Here is a 17,081-nt window from a genome sequence, read left to right as displayed (position 1 = left end):
GCATCCATGATGTTTTGGCAATAACTTTTTGGATCCAAGACATCAACTTTTGTCAACTTTGTGTTATTCCATTTCACAATCTTGACTTTTCAAGACCAAACCAAACTTCTTGTGGAAGATTCAAGGGGACTTGAAGATTATAAATAGAGGAGCCTTCAGTCTTAGATGGGGAGTTTTAGTTTTTAGTTAGCTTTAGAGAGAGAAAGAGTCTTGGAGTAAAGACACAAATCCTTAACAAATGTAGCTCTCCTTTCTTTCTTTTCTTGTTTTAGTGTAGGATATTGTAGTGTGTATTCATCCACTCTTATATTGGCTCAACAAGGAGGCCGGTGGAGATGAAGACGGAAAGGCTCAAGAAGCTTTAGTGACATGGGTTCTTCTTCTCTCCACCTCTTTTTCTTTGCATTGGACTCTAAGTTTTGTTAATATAAGTTTTGGATATTATGTTTGTGATGTTGTTTAAAAGTGTATGCCTTGGGTATTTGGTTGAACTATCTATGATTGCTATGTGTTGATTTTTTGATTATTTTGGACTATTATCTTGATTGAGTTATTTAGCACTTTTGTTCACAAAATCATGATTAACTGGCCATTGGTTGTAATAATCTCAAGGTGTTCGATTTGCAATAAAAATTGAAATTTGAAACTAGTTCACGAAAGTGTTAAACATAGAGAGTACACTTACGAAATTAGAGGTGCACTTTTATTGCTTGTTTTGTAGTAATTTCATAAAAGTAAATGAGTTTATGGTTGATTTCATAGCCACGAAAGTAGGTATGGATTAACTATAGGTATAGCTGGTACACCGGCGAAAGCGGGTATCACATACATAAGGAAATTAGATCATGACTTAACCAAGATTTTAGTACTCAATTAGTCGAGAAGTTGCATTAACATGAGTAGATAGAGATTCCATTACTCGAAAGTTTTCATTTGTATTTTCTTCCCATTAGTAGTTTAGATTTGTTGGTTCTAATGTATTGGTAGTCTACATAATAAAGAAACTTTAGTAGTGCCGGTAATTGTCCGTCTTTCCTGTGGGTTCAAGCCTAATTACCGTATATTCGCCCACGACCTGTATACTTACAGAAAATCATGTGTGGCATAGTGTAGGAGATTATAAATTTAATCAATAAAATCATTTAAAAAAAAAAGGAGATTTTAAATTTATATGTAATCCTATTTCAATTAAACCATTCATATGCAGAAAAATCAAAAGTCAAGCTTGATTTATCTCATGAGTATAAGTTTGGAACATTGTTAAACCGGTACAAATTCGAAGGTGCAAAGTGGAGTTGTCATTTTTCGGAGCCCTGTTAAACGTATTTCATTTTTTTTGGGTAACTGTGTTTCAAATTTTCAAGGTTTCGATTATTACAATATATAGCAAAAGAAATTAGGAATGGCAATGGGGCGGGGGTTAGACGGGGGACTCCTCCCCCGCCCCGTCCCTGCCTTCCCCCGCTTCCCATACGGGCACACCCACAGGGCGAATAAAAATTTGTCATACAATTTCATTGTAGTCAAATTTGACCAAAGGATCAAATACTTAAATGCCAACACATCACCAAATCATTATCCATTGTAATTTCAAAATTGTAAGTCATAAAAACAATCAAACAAAAGTTATTTAAAAACAATCCAATATGATGAAACAAACACAACTAAAGTAGTCTGGAAGAGATAAGCGAGCTCATCTGGAAGGAGTCTGCAAAGTTCAACCCGGATAAAACGGAGTCCTAGAAGACAGAAGCCGTTTAGGCATTGGTCTGTTGGCTTCCTTCACAAAATTTTCATGGATTTGCGAGTTTTGGTTGGCAGGTTAGGCAATATGCAGTGGATTGAAAGGCAGTTTACATAAATCAAGAGTTATACAGAGTTCAAACTGAATACTCAATACCTTGCATGTATGTATGAAGCCGGTTGTGATGTGAAATCTTTTGCCTTTTAACTTTTACTTGTGTTGTAATCTGCGCTGTTTGTATATGTACAAAGCAAATGGTGGTGATGTCTGTCATTCGGGAACCAAAAAAAAAAAAAAAACACAACTAAAGTAGTCAAGTTTTCACTTTTGATACAAATACAATCACTAAATCATTGTTGTGTGATTTTTTGAGAAAAAAATGTTATTGTGTTAAGTATAATTAGGAATTTGGTATAAATGTATTAGTAAATTTGATATAACTAATTAACAATTTCTATTAGTAGACATGTATAATTATTAGCATTTGATAATATCAATTATATTACAAATACTAATATACATTATATAATACTTATAAATAATAATATCATTATTATAAATTTGTAACTAGTTAAATTAAATATCACATATATAATTATATACATATAAATTTAATTGTTTTTAACGGGTGATGGGGCGAGGGATGGGGTAGGGGTATACTCCCTCGCCGGCTGCCCCATTTTTTAATGGGGGAAAAAATCTCCCTCCCCCCCGGCCCCGTTTGCCCGTGGGCACCCTCCTGGATTACCATCACTAAAAGAAATTCTTCACTATGAATTTTGAATGATATATCTGCCGTGTATACCACACCACTCTACACTAACCTACTATGATAGTTGGCCACCCGTTGAGGTTTAATTCCCTTTTAAAACTTTTTATGCTCTACCTAACTCTTTCAAATGCAATCCTATTTCATTTAAAACATTTATATGCAGAAAAATCAAAAGTCAACACTAATTTATCTACTGAGTATATGTTCAGAACCTTGTTAAAGTGGTACAGGTTTGAAAATGCAGAGTGGAGTTAATCCTTTTTCAGAACCATATTGAATGTGTTACATTTTTTTTAGGGAAATGTATTTCATGTTTTCAAGTTTTTCCATTATCCCACTATATAGCAAAAGAAATTCTTGGCTCTGAACTTTGAATGATATATCTGCTGAGCACACCACAGCATTACACAAACCTATTGTGCTAGGTGGCCACCCATTGATGTTTAATTGTCTTTTAAAACTTTTTGTGCTATACCTAACTCTTTGGAATGTAATATTATTTCATTTAAACCATTTATATGTGGAAAAATCAAAAGTCAAGATTGATTTAATTGTTCTACTATAACCATTTTGCAACTGCTACCTCTTCCATCCTATAAATATGGTCATTGAACAATTTATCTTCACCATCTAACTAATTTGTTTCTTCCTTCTTTGTTTTTCAGCTAGCCTTTCATCATACAAAATGGCAAAAGGTTCAGCTTTAGCATCCATCCAAATTTCCCTTGTGCTATTACTAGCAATTTTTATTAGTTCAGAAGCTAATCTTCTTGACCCTTACCGTTGCTGCCGTGGAAAGGAAACAAATATTACTGTGTACATTCAACTGTTTACGGGCGGACCAAATACCACCAGTGTTGCAGTTGCCGGCGCCCCTGGTATGCCGAGAACTCCCTCCAATTTTGGAACCATTATTGTTAATGATGCTAACATGACACAAGGCATCAGCAACAATTCTCCAACTATTGGTCGGGCCCAAGGCATTTATATATCTTCATCCCGTGATGGATCACGCTCACTGGGCATATTTTCCGTCCTTTTCTCCAACTCCCAATACAACGGTAGCACATTGGAATTCCAAGGACCAGGATATAACTTACAAGTTGGTGGTACGGCGAGAGAAGATCCAATAGTTGGTGGCACCAAAACGTTTAGGTTTGCTCGGGGATATGCATTTTTTCAGACAGTTCTACAAAGGCCGGCACGGAATAATACGGTTATAAGGGGCGATATTACCGTAATCTCATGCCCAGGAGGAGGGAAAGTTTGAATAATAAAGGAAAAACTAATAATAAGGAAAGCCAATTACAGACCATATACGTACTTGGTGATTTATGTTTCTTATGACCTACTTGTTCACTCGACTATCTTGCTAAGAAATCCATCAAGGAGGATGGGAAAAAATAACTAATAAAAGAAAAATAATAAATAAGAACACCAAGTATAGATTTTTATCGTTATTGTGGACTTAGGTGTACTTGGTAATCAATGTATGACGTTTCTTCATGCACTTCTTGTTTCGTCAATATGTCCATCTAAATAAAAACACTACTGGTGTTCTTCAATTACACTTGGCTCCGCATTACGTAAGCTTGTGAATTACACTATTGGTGTTCTTCAATTACGTATGTTCGTGAATGTGTTAAAATATGATATGTGCGTTTACCAATAAAGATGTGTATTGAAACTTAGATAAAATCTTCACCTAATTGTGGAATTCGCTTGAACTGATAATTGTACACCAAGTCTAATTGTAAGGTAGTCTTTATTTGTCATAACTTTTGTTTTACATATGGTGTACATCCAAATTGCTTTATGAAAAATAATCTTTTACTCAGTTTAACAAATGGTAATTCTTCTGCTATATAACTACCACAACTAATAAAAGGTGACAAAAGACCTTTCCATCTATTTTTTCTTAACATGGTTAAGAACTTCTGTTTTATTGAGCATTAAGCTTAAAGTGCAATCCACCATTTAGACGGTCAAGATGGATAATGGTTTGGCCACAAAATAGTTAGTCAATTCCTTATAAAACGAGAAAGTCAACTTTTGAGCTTTTCTTCAATTTTATTGCTGAATCGTATATAAACATATGTGGATTGGACGGTGCAAAAACATATTATTAGGAAAGTCAACTTTTGAGTTTTTTTTTTGTTATTTTTACCTCTAAATAGGGGAGACATACGCGGACTTGTAATCCGACTCCAAAAGATATGTGAACTGTTAGGAATTCGGCGAGTTTTGGGGGTATTCGATTGTCTCTTCAGACAAATTTTACAACAACCAGCTACATAGAAATCAACAGAAATTACATTCTCGAGAACTATATTCAATTGCACTTCATTAGGGCAATTAAGGTATTTGTTTCATTCTAATTTCTCTTCAGAAATTCTCTTATTCGATCAATGCCTTAATGAAGGCTACAAAAGATTTATTATTTCAATCTCTGTTCTTCATCCAACCCTCCCCTTCCCCCCAAACCCCCAAAATTTTAGGGTTAGGAGGTTGAAAGCCTATATGGCGTGTAAATAGCTAAACATGCGTGAACATTTTCAATTTCAACTACAAAATTGAAACCTATGCTTGGACATTTTTTTAAATTAATTTTTTAATGAGAGGATGCTAAAAGCCTACTACTACACGTAACTAACAAGAAAATGAATGGCTCTTATGCAATTTGCAAACATGAATGGCCCTAGACTAAAGGGTGAAAGTAAAGCTTAGGGTGCAAAGTGTTCAAAATTAAAATTTAGGGTATAAAATGAAAAAGTGAGATAAGTTTGAAGATGCAAAGTTAAGTTAATCCTTTTCTAGGACCTTATTAAACGTGTTTCCTTGTTTTTTTTTAGGTAATTTTGTTTCAAGTTTTTAAGGTTTTCCATTATCCCACAATACAACAAAAGAAATTCTTGACTATCAACTTTGAATGATACATCTGCTAAGTATACCATTCTATACAAACCTATTTTCATAGGTGGCTACCCATTTATATTGAATTCTCTCTTAAAACTTTTTACGCTCTACCTAACTCTTAGAAATGTAATCATATTTCATTCATACCATTTATATGGAGAAAAATCAAAAGTCAAGATTGATTTAGCTACTCAATGTAAATTCGGAACCTTATTAAAGTGGTAGAATTTCGAAGGTGCAAAGCGGAGTTAATTCTTTTCCAGAATCTTGTGAAATGTGTTTCATTGTTTTGTAATTTGTTTTTTAGGTAAAAGTGTTTCAAGATTTCAAGGCTTTCCATTATCTCACTATATATATAGCAAAAGAAATTCTTGACTCTGAACTTTGAATGATATATCTGCTATGTATACCACACCATTCTACACAAACCTACTTTCATAGGTGGCCACCCATTGAGGTTTAATTCTCTTTTAAAACTTTTTATGCTCTACCAAACTCTTTGAAATGTAATCTTATTTCAATTAAACCATTCATATGCAGAAAAATCAAAAGTCAAGCTTGATTTATCTCATAAATATAAGTGTTAAGTGGCTAATTGTGCATATAATTGGTGAATATTTTCCCCTTTATTTTGCTAAAATATGGCGTTAATCGATATATTTCACTCATATTTGAGTTTTGGTGTTGCTTTTAGGAATTGTTGTTGAGAATGAAGTAAAAGGCGCGTTAAAAGTCGACTTTGCAAATGACGTCTTGTAAAGTGTGCCCACGCTTTGTCAAACTCGAAGTGGTGCTTCTAAAGGTCCATGTCCAGAAGAGCTTTCGTTGTAAAGCGTGCCCACGCCTTATTTGGCAAAGCAGTCAAAAGTTCGCAAGACACAAGATAAATCTGTCAATTGGTCAAGGAGCCGGTTGCATCCCACGGGCTGACACATTAGCCACGGATTGGAGACCTTGAGGGGCCATGATTCGATGTAATTATTTTGGGAAACCAATTAAAAGGTCTTAGTTGGTTAGTTTAGGGGAACTAGGAGTCTTAGAAGAAAAGAGGAGCCCATCCCCTATTAATAGGGGAGAAAACAGACGTGGGCTCTCATTCTTTCTCTAGCTCTCATTCTTTTTCCTCTTTTTCTCTACAATAAACCCTAGTATTCCTTGTGGCCGCGACTTTGCTAGGAGGAGCGGCTAATTCCTTTTCTAGTTGAAGGATAATTGAAACTTTGGTTCTACAATACTGTGAGATCTAATTTGATTTGTTTGCTTCATTTATTTATGAGTATTTATATATTCTCTGCTCATTCATGACTATGATTATTTGCTACAGTTAAATACCTGATCAATATTTAATTGTCAAAATATTCTATTGCCATCTAAAATATCAAATCCGTAATTATTTGATGGTTTTAGTATCTGTGGTGCGTGATATAATTTGATTGTAAAATAGACTTTCGAATCTATGTCACGGGAATATATAATCTAACTTAAATGAACCGAGTGTGTGTGTTTGTTGGTTAGAATTGGTAGCTTCTCTAATTATTACTGCTGTCAATAGGTTAAATCCTAAGAGCTTGTTTAGGCTTGCTTAATTGGCAACAGAAATAGCCACAGAGTGTGTTGTGGTTATCGAAACAGTAAGGCGAGGTAGGTTGTCAGAACGTGTTGACAATCATAACCAGTTTATTTATGAATAAGTGATTTCACCTTTGCATCGATGATCAGTTAAATGAACCAAAGTGAAGATTAGACCTTCGACTAGAGTGTTGCCTTTTCTTGATTTAGTTTTATTTAATTTTGTGATACTGTCTTTATTTTTATTCAAGTGAGCTATTTGGTTAATTTCTCCTAATCCCCCATTTTTCACAAAGAAATAAATCACCCAATCCCTGTGGATACGACCCTACTCACCGCTACACTCGAATTCATATTTTTAGAGTAGGAACTTTTATTTTTGCTGGTTTGACAAGCCAACAATAAGCTTGGAACATTGTTAAACTGGTACAAATTCGAAGGTGCAAAGTGGAGTTGTCATTTTTCGGAGCCCTGTTAAATGTATTTCATTTTTTTTCGGTAAATGTGTTTCAAGTTTTCAAGGTTTCCATTATTACACTATATAGCAAAAGAAATTAGGAATGGCAATGGGGCGGGGGTTAGACGGGGGACTCCTCCCCCGCCCTATCCCCGCCTTGCCCCGCTTCCCATACGGGCACACTCACAGGGTGAATAAAAATTTGTCATAGAATTTCATTGTAGTCAAATTTGACCAAAGGATCAAATACTTAAATGCCAACACATCACCAAATCATTATCCATTGTAATTTCAAAATTGTAAGTCATAAAAACAATCAAACAAAAGTTATTTAAATACAATCCAATATGATGAAACAAACACAACTAAAGTAGTCAAGTTTTCACTTTTGATACAAATACAATCACTAAATCATTGTTGTGTGATTTTTTGAGCAAAAAATGTTATTGTGTTAAGTATAATTAGGAATTTAGTATAAATGTATTAGTAAATTTGATATAACTAATTAACAATTTCTATTAGTAGACATGTATAATTATTAGCATTTGATAATATCAATTATATTACAAATACTAATATACATTATATAATACTTATAACTAATAATATCATTATTATAAATTTGTAACTAATTAAATAAAATATCACATATATAATTATATACATATAAATTTAATTGTTTTTAAGGGGTGATGGGGTGGGGATATACTCCCTCGCCGGCTGCCCAGTTTTTTAATGCGGGAAACAATTCTACCTCCCCCCCCCGGCCCCGTTTGCCCACCGGCACCCTCCTGGATTACCATCACTAAAAGAAATTCTTGACTATGAATTTTGAATGATATATCTGCCGTGTATACCACACCATTCTACACTAACCTACTATGATAGTTGGCCACCCGTTGAGGTTTAATTCTCTTTTAAAACTTTTTATGCTCTACCAAACTCTTTCAAATGCAATCCTATTTCCTTTAAAACATTTATATGCAGAAAAATCAAAAGTCAACATTAATTTATCTCCTGAGTATATGTTCGGATCCTTGTTAAAGTGGTACAGGTTTGAAAATGCAGAGTGAAGTTAATCCTTTTCCAGAACCTTATTGAATGTGTTTCATTTTTTTTATGGAAATGTGTTTCATGTTTTCAAGTTTTTCCATTATCCCACTATATATCAAAAGAAATTCTTGGCTCTGAACAATTTATCATTGAACAATTTATCTTCACCATCTAACTAATTTGTTTCTTCCTTCTTTGTTTTTCAGCTAGCCTTTCATCATACAAAATGGCAAAAGGTTCAGCTTTAGCATCCATCCAAATTTCCCTTGTGCTATTACTAGCAATTTTTGTTAGTTCAGAAGCTAATCTTCTTGACCCTTACCGTTGCTGCCGTGGAAAGGAAACAAATATTACTGTGTACATTCAACTGTTTACGGGCGGACCAAATACCACCAGTGTTGCAGTTGCCGGCGCCCCTGGTATGCCGAGAACTCCCTCCAATTTTGGAACCATTATTGTTAATGATGCTAACATGACACAAGGCATCAGCAACAATTCTCCAACTATTGGTCGGGCCCAAGGCATTTATATATCTTCATCCCGTGATGGATCACGCTCACTGGGCATATTTTCCGTCCTTTTCTCCAACTCCCAATACAACGGTAGCACATTGGAATTCCAAGGACCAGGATATAACTTACAAGTTGGTGGTACGGCGAGAGAAGTTCCAATAGTTGGTGGCACCAAAACGTTTAGGCTTGCTCGGGGATATGGATTTTTTCAGACAGTTCTGCAAAATGCGGCACAGAATAAAACGGTTATAAGGGGCGGTATTACCGTAATCCAATGCCCAGGAGGAGGGAAAGTTTGAACAATAAAGGAAAAACCAATAATAAAGAAAGCCAATTACAGACCATATATATACGTACTTGGTGGTCTATGTTTCTTATGTACTACTTGTTCACTAGACTATCTTACTAAGAAATCCATCAAGGAGGATGGGAAAAAATAACTAATAAAAGAAAAATAATAAATAAGGAAACCAAGTATAGATTTTTATCTTTATTGTGGACTTATATGTACTCGGTGATCAATGTATGACGTTTCTTCGTGCACTTCTTGTTTCGTCAATATGTCTATCTTAATAAAAACACTATTGGTGTTCTTCAATTACACGTGGCTTCGCATTACGTAAGCTCGTGAATTACACTATTGGTGTTCTTCAATTACGTAAGCTTGTGAATGTGTTAAACTAAGATATGTGCATTTGCTAATAAAGATATGTATTGAAACTTCGATAAAATCTACACCTAATTGTGGAATTTGCTTGAACTGATAATTGTACACCAAGTCTAATTGTAAGGTAGTCTTTATTTTTCATAACTTTTGTTTTACATATGATGTACATCCAACTTGCTTTATGAAAAATAATCTTTTACTCAGTTTAACAAATGGTAATCCTTCTGCTATATAACTACCACAACTAATAAAAGGTGACAAAAGACCTTTCCATCTATTTTTTCTTAACATGGTTAAGAACTTCTGTTTTATTGAGCATTAAGCTTAAAGTGCAATTCACCATTTAGACGGTCAAGATGGATAATGGTTTGGCCACAAAATAGTTAGTCAATTCCTTATAAAACGGGAAAGTCAACTTTTGAGCTTTTCTTCAATTTTACTGCTGAATCGTGTATAAACATATGTGGATTGGACGGAGCAAAAACATATTATCAGGAAAGTCAACTTTTGAGTTTTTTTTTTGTTATTTTCACCTCTAAATAGGGGAGACATACACGGACTTGTAATCCGACTCCAAAAGATATGTGAACTGTTAGGAATTCGGCGAGTTTTGGGGGTATTCGATTGTCTCTTCAGACAAATTTTACAACTACCAGCTACATAGAAATCAACGGAAAATACATTCTCGAGAACTATATTCAATTGCACTCCGTTAGGGCAATTAAGGTATTTGTTTCATTCTAATTTCTCTTCAGAAATTCTCTTATTCGATCAATGCCTTAATGAAGGCTACAAAAGATTTATTATTTCAATCTCTGTTCTTCACCCAACCCTCCCCTTCCCCCCAAACCCCCTAAATTTTAGGGTTAGGAGGTTGAAAGCCTATATGGCGTGTAAATAGCTAAACATGCGTGAACATTTTCAATTTCAACTACAAAATTGAAACCTATGCTTGGACATTTTTTTAAATTAATTTTTTAATGAGAGGATGCTAAAAGCCTACAAGTACACGTAACTAACAAGAAAATGAATGGCTCTTATGCAATTTACAAACATGAATGGCCCCAGACTAACAGGTGAAATTAAAGCTTAGGGTGTAAAGTGTTCAAAATTAAAATTTAGGGTAAAAAATGAAAAAGTGGGATAAGTTCGAAGATGCAAAGTTAAGTTAATTATTTTCTAGAACCTTATTAAATGTGTTTCCTTGTTTTTTTTTAGGTAATTTTGTTTCAAGTTTTTAAGGTTTTCTATTATCCCACTATACAACAGAAGAAATTCTTGACTATCAACTCTGGATCACATATCTGCTCAGTATACCATTCTAAACAAACCTATTTTCATAGGTGGCTACCCATTTATATTTAATTCCCTCTTAAAACTTTTTACGCTCTACCTAACTCTTAGAAATGTAATCATATTTCATTCTAACCATTTATATGCAGAAAAATCAAAAGTCAAGATTGATTTAGCTGCTCAGTGTAAGCTCGGAACCTTATTAAAGTGGTAGAAGTTCGAAGGTGCAAAGCGGAGTTAATTCTTTTCCAAGAACCTTGTGAAATGTGATTCATTGTTTTGTAATTTGTTTTTTAGGTATATAAAAGTGTTTCAAGATTTCAAGGTTTTCCATTATCTCACTATATAGCAAAAGACATTCTTGACTCTGAACTTTGAATGACATATCTGCTATGTATACCACACCATTCTGCACAAACCTACTTTGATAGGTGGCCATACGTTGAGGTTTAATTCTCTTTTTTTACGCTCTACCAAACTCTTTGAATTGTAATCTTATTTCATTTAAACCATTCATATGCAGAAAAATCAGAAGTCAAGTTTGATTTATCTCCTGAGTATAAGTTTGGAACATTGTTAAACCGGCACAAATTCGAAGGTGCAAAGTGGAGTTAGTCATTTTTTAGAGCCCTGTCAAATGTATTTCATATTTTTTTGGGTAAATGTGTTTCAAGTTTTCAAGGTTTCCATTATTATACTACATAGCAAAAGAAATTAGGAATGGCAATGGGGTGGGGGAGGAGGGGCGGGGGTTAGACGGGGGACTCCTCCCCGGCCCCGTCCCTGCCTTGCCCCGCTTCCCCTACGGGCGCACCCACAGGGCGAATAAAAATTTGTCATACAATTTCATTGTAGTCAAATTTGAACAAAGAATCAAATACTTAAATGCCAACACATCACCAAATTATTATCCATTGTAATTTCACAAATGTAAGTCACAGAAACAATCAAACAAAAGTTATTTAAATGCAATCCAATATGATGAAACAAACATAACTAAAGTAGTCAAGTTTTCATTTTTGATACAAATACAATCACTAAATCATTGTTGTGTGGTTTTTTGAGAAAAAGAGTGTTATTGTGTTAAGTGTAATTAGGAATTTAGTATAAATGTATTAGTAAGTTTGATATAACTATTAATAATTTCTATTAGTAGACATGCATAATTATTAGCATTTGATAATATCAATTATATTACAAATACTAATATACATTACATAATACTTATAACTAATAATATCAATATTATAAGTTTGTAACTAATTAAATTAAATATCATAATTATATACATATATATTTAATTTTTCTTAACGGGTGATGGGCCTGCGTTACCATCAGTAAAAGAAATTCTTAACAATGAATTTTCAATGATGTATCTGCCGTGTATACCACGCCATTCTACACAAACCTACTATGATAGGTGGCCACCCATTGAGGTTTAATTCTCTTTTAAAACTTTTTGTGCTCTACCAAACTCTTTCAAATGCAATCCTATTTCATTTAAATCATTTATATGCAGAAAAATAAAAAGTCAACATTAATTTATCTACTGAGTATATGTTTGGAACCTTGTTAAAGTGGTACAAGTTCGAAAATGCAAAGTGGAGTTAATCCTTTTCCAGAACCTTATCGAATGTGTTTCATTTTTTTTTTAAGGAAATGTGTTTCATGTTTTCAAGGTTCTCCATTATCCCACTATCTATCAAAAGAAATTCTTGGCACTGAACTTTGAATGATATATCTGCTGAGTACACAACACCATTACACAAACCTATTGTGATAGGTGGCCACCCATTGATGTTTAATTGTCTTTTAAAACTTTTTGTGCTATACCTAACACTTTGAAATGTAATATTATTTCATTTAAACCATTTATATGTAGAAAAATCAAAAGTCAAGATTGATTTAATTGTTCTACTATAACCATTTGCAACTGCTACCTCCTCCATCCTATAAATACGGTCATTGAACAAATTATCTTTACCATCTAACTAATTTGTTTCTTCCTTCTTTGTTTTTCAGCTGGCCTTTCAACATACAAAATGGCAAAAGGTTCAGCTTTAGCATCCATCCAAATTCCCCTTGTGCTATTACTAGCAATCTTTGTTTGTTCAGAAGCTGATCTTCTTGGACCTTACGGTTGCTGCCGTGGAAAGGAAACAAATATTACTGTGTACCTTCAAGTGTTTACGGGCGGACCAAATACCACCAGTGTTGCAGTTGCCGGCGCCCCTGGTATGCCGAGAACTCCCTCCAATTTTGGAACCATTATTGTTAATGATGCTAAGATGACACAAGGCATCAGCAACAATTCTCCAACTATTGGTCGGGCCCAAGGCATTTATATAGCTTCATCCCGTGATGGATCAACCTCACAGGGCATATTTTCCCTCCTTTTCCACAACTTCCAATACAACGGTAGCACATTGGAATTCCAAGGACCAGGATATAACTTACAAGTAGGTGGTACGGCGAGAGAAGTTCCAATAGTTGGTGGCACCAAAACGTTTAGGCTTGCTCGGGGATATGGATTTTTTCAGACAGTTCTGCAAAATGCGGCACAGAATAAAACGGTTATAAGGGGCGGTATTACCGTAATCCAATGCCCAGGAGGAGGGAAAGTTTGAACAATAAAGGAAAAACCAATAATAAAGAAAGCCAATTACAGACCATATATATACGTACTTGGTGGTCTATGTTTCTTATGTACTACTTGTTCACTAGACTATCTTACTAAGAAATCCATCAAGGAGGATGGGAAAAAATAACTAATAAAAGAAAAATAATAAATAAGGAAACCAAGTATAGATTTTTATCTTTATTGTGGACTTATATGTACTCGGTGATCAATGTATGACGTTTCTTCGTGCACTTCTTGTTTCGTCAATATGTCTATCTTAATAAAAACACTATTGGTGTTCTTCAATTACACGTGGCTTCGCATTACGTAAGCTCGTGAATTACACTATTGGTGTTCTTCAATTACGTAAGCTTGTGAATGTGTTAAACTAAGATATGTGCATTTGCTAATAAAGATATGTATTGAAACTTCGATAAAATCTACACCTAATTGTGGAATTTGCTTGAACTGATAATTGTACACCAAGTCTAATTGTAAGGTAGTCTTTATTTTTCATAACTTTTGTTTTACATATGATGTACATCCAACTTGCTTTATGAAAAATAATCTTTTACTCAGTTTAACAAATGGTAATCCTTCTCCTATACGACTACCACAACTAATAAAAGGTGACAAAAGACCTTTTCAGCTATTTTTTCTTAACATGGTTAAGAACTTTTGTTTTATTGAGCATTAAGCTTAAAGTGCAATTCACCATTTAGATGGTGAAGATGGATAATGGTTTGGCCACAAAATGGTTAGTTAATTCCTTATAAAACGGGAAGAATGGTTAGTTATCAGGAAAGTCAACTATCGCACTTTTCTTCAATTTTACTGCTGAATCGTGTATAAACATATGTGGATTGGACGGAGCAAAAACATATTACCAGGAAAGTCAACGTTTGAGTTTTTTTTTTTTAATTATTTTTACCGCTAAATAGGGGAGAAACATACGTGGACTTGTAATTCGACTCCGAAAGATATGTGAACTGTTAGGAATTCGGCGAGTTTTGGGGGTATTCGATTGTCTCTTCAGACAAATTTTACAACAATCTGCTACATAGAAATCAACGGAAATTACATTCTCGAGAATCATGTTCAATTGCACTTCTCTAGTGCAATTAAGATATTTGTTTCATTCCAATTTCTCTTCAGACATTCCCTTATTCGATCAATGTCTTAATGAAGGCTACAAAAGATTTATTATTTCAATCTCTGCTCTTCATCCAACCCTCCCCATTCCCCCCAAACCCCCTAAATTTTAGGGTTAGGGGGTTGAAAGCCTATATGGCGTGTAAATAGCTAAACATGCGTGAACATTTTCAATTTCAACTGCAAAATTGAAACCTATACTTGGACATTTTTTTAAATTAATTTTTTAATGAGAGGATGCTAAAAGCCTACAAGTACACGTAACTAACAAGAAAATGAGTGGCTCTTATGCAATTTACAAACATGAATAGCCCCAGACTAAAAGGTGAAATTAAAGCTTAGGGTGTAAAGTGTTCAAAATTAAAATTTAGGTTAAAAAATGAAAAAGTGGGATAAATTCGAAGATGCAAAGTTAAGTTAATCATTTTCCAGAACCTTATTAATAAAAGTTTCCTTGTTTTTTTTTTCAGGTAATTTTGTTTCAAGTTTTTAAGGTTTTTCATTATCCCACAATACAATAGAAGAAATTCTTGACTATCAACTTTGAATGATATATCTACTGAGTATACCATTCTATACAAACCTATTTTCATAGGTGGCTACCCATTTATATTTAATTCTCTCTTAAAACTTTTTACGCTCTACCTAACTCTTAGAAATGTAATCATATTTCATTCTAACCATTTATATGCAGAAAAATCATAAGTCAAGATTGATTTGGCTGCTCAGTGTAAGCTCGGAACCTTATTAAAGTGGTAGAAGTTCGAAGGTGCAAAGCGGAGTTAATTCTTTTCCTGAACCTTGTGAAATGTGTTTCATTGTTTTGTAATTTGTTTTTTAGGTAAAGTGTTTCAAGATTTCAAGGTTTTTCATTATCTCACTATATATTTAGCAAAAGAAATTCTTGACTCTGAACTTTGAATGACATATCTGCTATGTATACCACACCATTCTACACAAACCTACTTTGATAGGTGGCCAACCATTGAGGTTTAACTTTCTTTTAAAACTTTTTTATGCTCTACCAAACTCTTTGAAATGTAATCTTATTTCATTTAAACCATTCATATGCAGAAAAATCAACAGTCAAGTTTGATTTATCTCCTGAGTATAAGTTTGGAACATTGTTAAACCGGTACAAATTCGAAGGTGCAAAGTGGAGTTAGTCATTTTTCGGAGCCCTGTTAAATGTATTTCATTTTTTTTTTGGTAAATGTGTTTCAAGTTTTCAAGGTTTCCATTATTACACTATATAGCAAAAGAAATTAGGAATGGCAATGGGGTGGGGGTTAGACAGGGGACTCCTCCCCAACCCCATCCCCGCCTTGCCCCGCTTCCCCTATGGGCGCACCCACAGGGCGAATAAAAATTTGTCATACAATTTCATTGTAGTCAAATTTGAACAAAGGATCAAATACTTAAATGCCAACACATCACCAAATCATTATTCATTGTAATTTCACAATTGTGTGTCATAAAAACAATCAAACAAGAGTTATTTAAATACAGCCCAATATGATGAAACAAACACAACTAAAGTAGTCAAGTTTTCACTTTGGATACAAATACAATCACTAAATCATTGTTGTGTGGTTTTTTGAGAAAAGAAGTGTTATTGTGTTAAGTGTAATTAGGAATTTAGTATAAATGTATTAATAAATTTGATACAACTAATTAATAATTTTTATTAGTAGACATGTATAATTATTAGCATTTGATAATATCAATAATATTACAAATACTAATATAAATTATATAATACTTATAACTAATAATATCATTATTATAAATTTGTAACTAATTAAATTAAATATCACATATATAATTATATACATATAAATTTAATTGTTTTTAACGGGTGATGGGGCGGGGGATGGGGTGGATGTAAACTCCCTCTCCGGCTACCCCGTTTTCTAAAGGGGGAAAAAATTCATCCTCCCCCGGGCCCCGTTTGCCCGCGGGCACCCTCCTAGATTACCATCACTAAAAGAAATTCTTAACTATGAATTTTAAATGATATTTCTGCCGTGTATACCACACCATTCTACACTAACCTACTATGATAGGTGGCCACCCATTGAGGTTTAATTCTCTTTTAAAAGTTTTTGTGCTCTACCTAACTCTTGCAAATGCAATCCTATTTCATTTAAACCATTTACATGCCGAAAAATCAAAAGTCAACATTAATTTATCTACTGAGTATATGTTTGGAACCTTGTTAAAGTGGTACAAGTTTGAAAATGCAGAGTGGAGTTAATCCTTTTCCAGAACCTTATCGAATGTGTTTCATTTTTTTTTTAGGGAAATGTGTTTCATGTTTTCAAGG

General features: G+C 33.9%; 2 protein-coding genes across 2 annotated transcripts; both read left to right on the top strand.

Annotated features, from left to right (window-relative positions):
- Positions 1-8,737: 8,737 nt before the first annotated feature.
- Positions 8,738-9,322, top strand: LOC113687384 (dirigent protein 2-like). The gene has a single exon (XM_027205003.2). It carries the CDS (start codon positions 8,738-8,740, stop codon positions 9,320-9,322), a length of 585 nt encoding a protein of 194 aa, XP_027060804.2.
- Positions 9,323-13,025: 3,703 nt separating this feature from the next.
- Positions 13,026-13,610, top strand: LOC140007034 (dirigent protein 2-like). Its single transcript, XM_072049721.1, has one exon. The coding sequence runs from the start codon at positions 13,026-13,028 to the stop codon at positions 13,608-13,610; it is 585 nt and encodes a 194-aa protein (XP_071905822.1).
- The last annotated feature ends 3,471 nt before the right edge of the window (positions 13,611-17,081 follow it).

The sequence above is a fragment of the Coffea arabica genome, chromosome 5e (genome assembly GCF_036785885.1).
Source record: "Coffea arabica cultivar ET-39 chromosome 5e, Coffea Arabica ET-39 HiFi, whole genome shotgun sequence".
Taxonomy (NCBI): Eukaryota; Viridiplantae; Streptophyta; class Magnoliopsida; order Gentianales; family Rubiaceae; genus Coffea; species Coffea arabica.
This window is presented reverse-complemented; position numbering and strand designations above follow the sequence as displayed.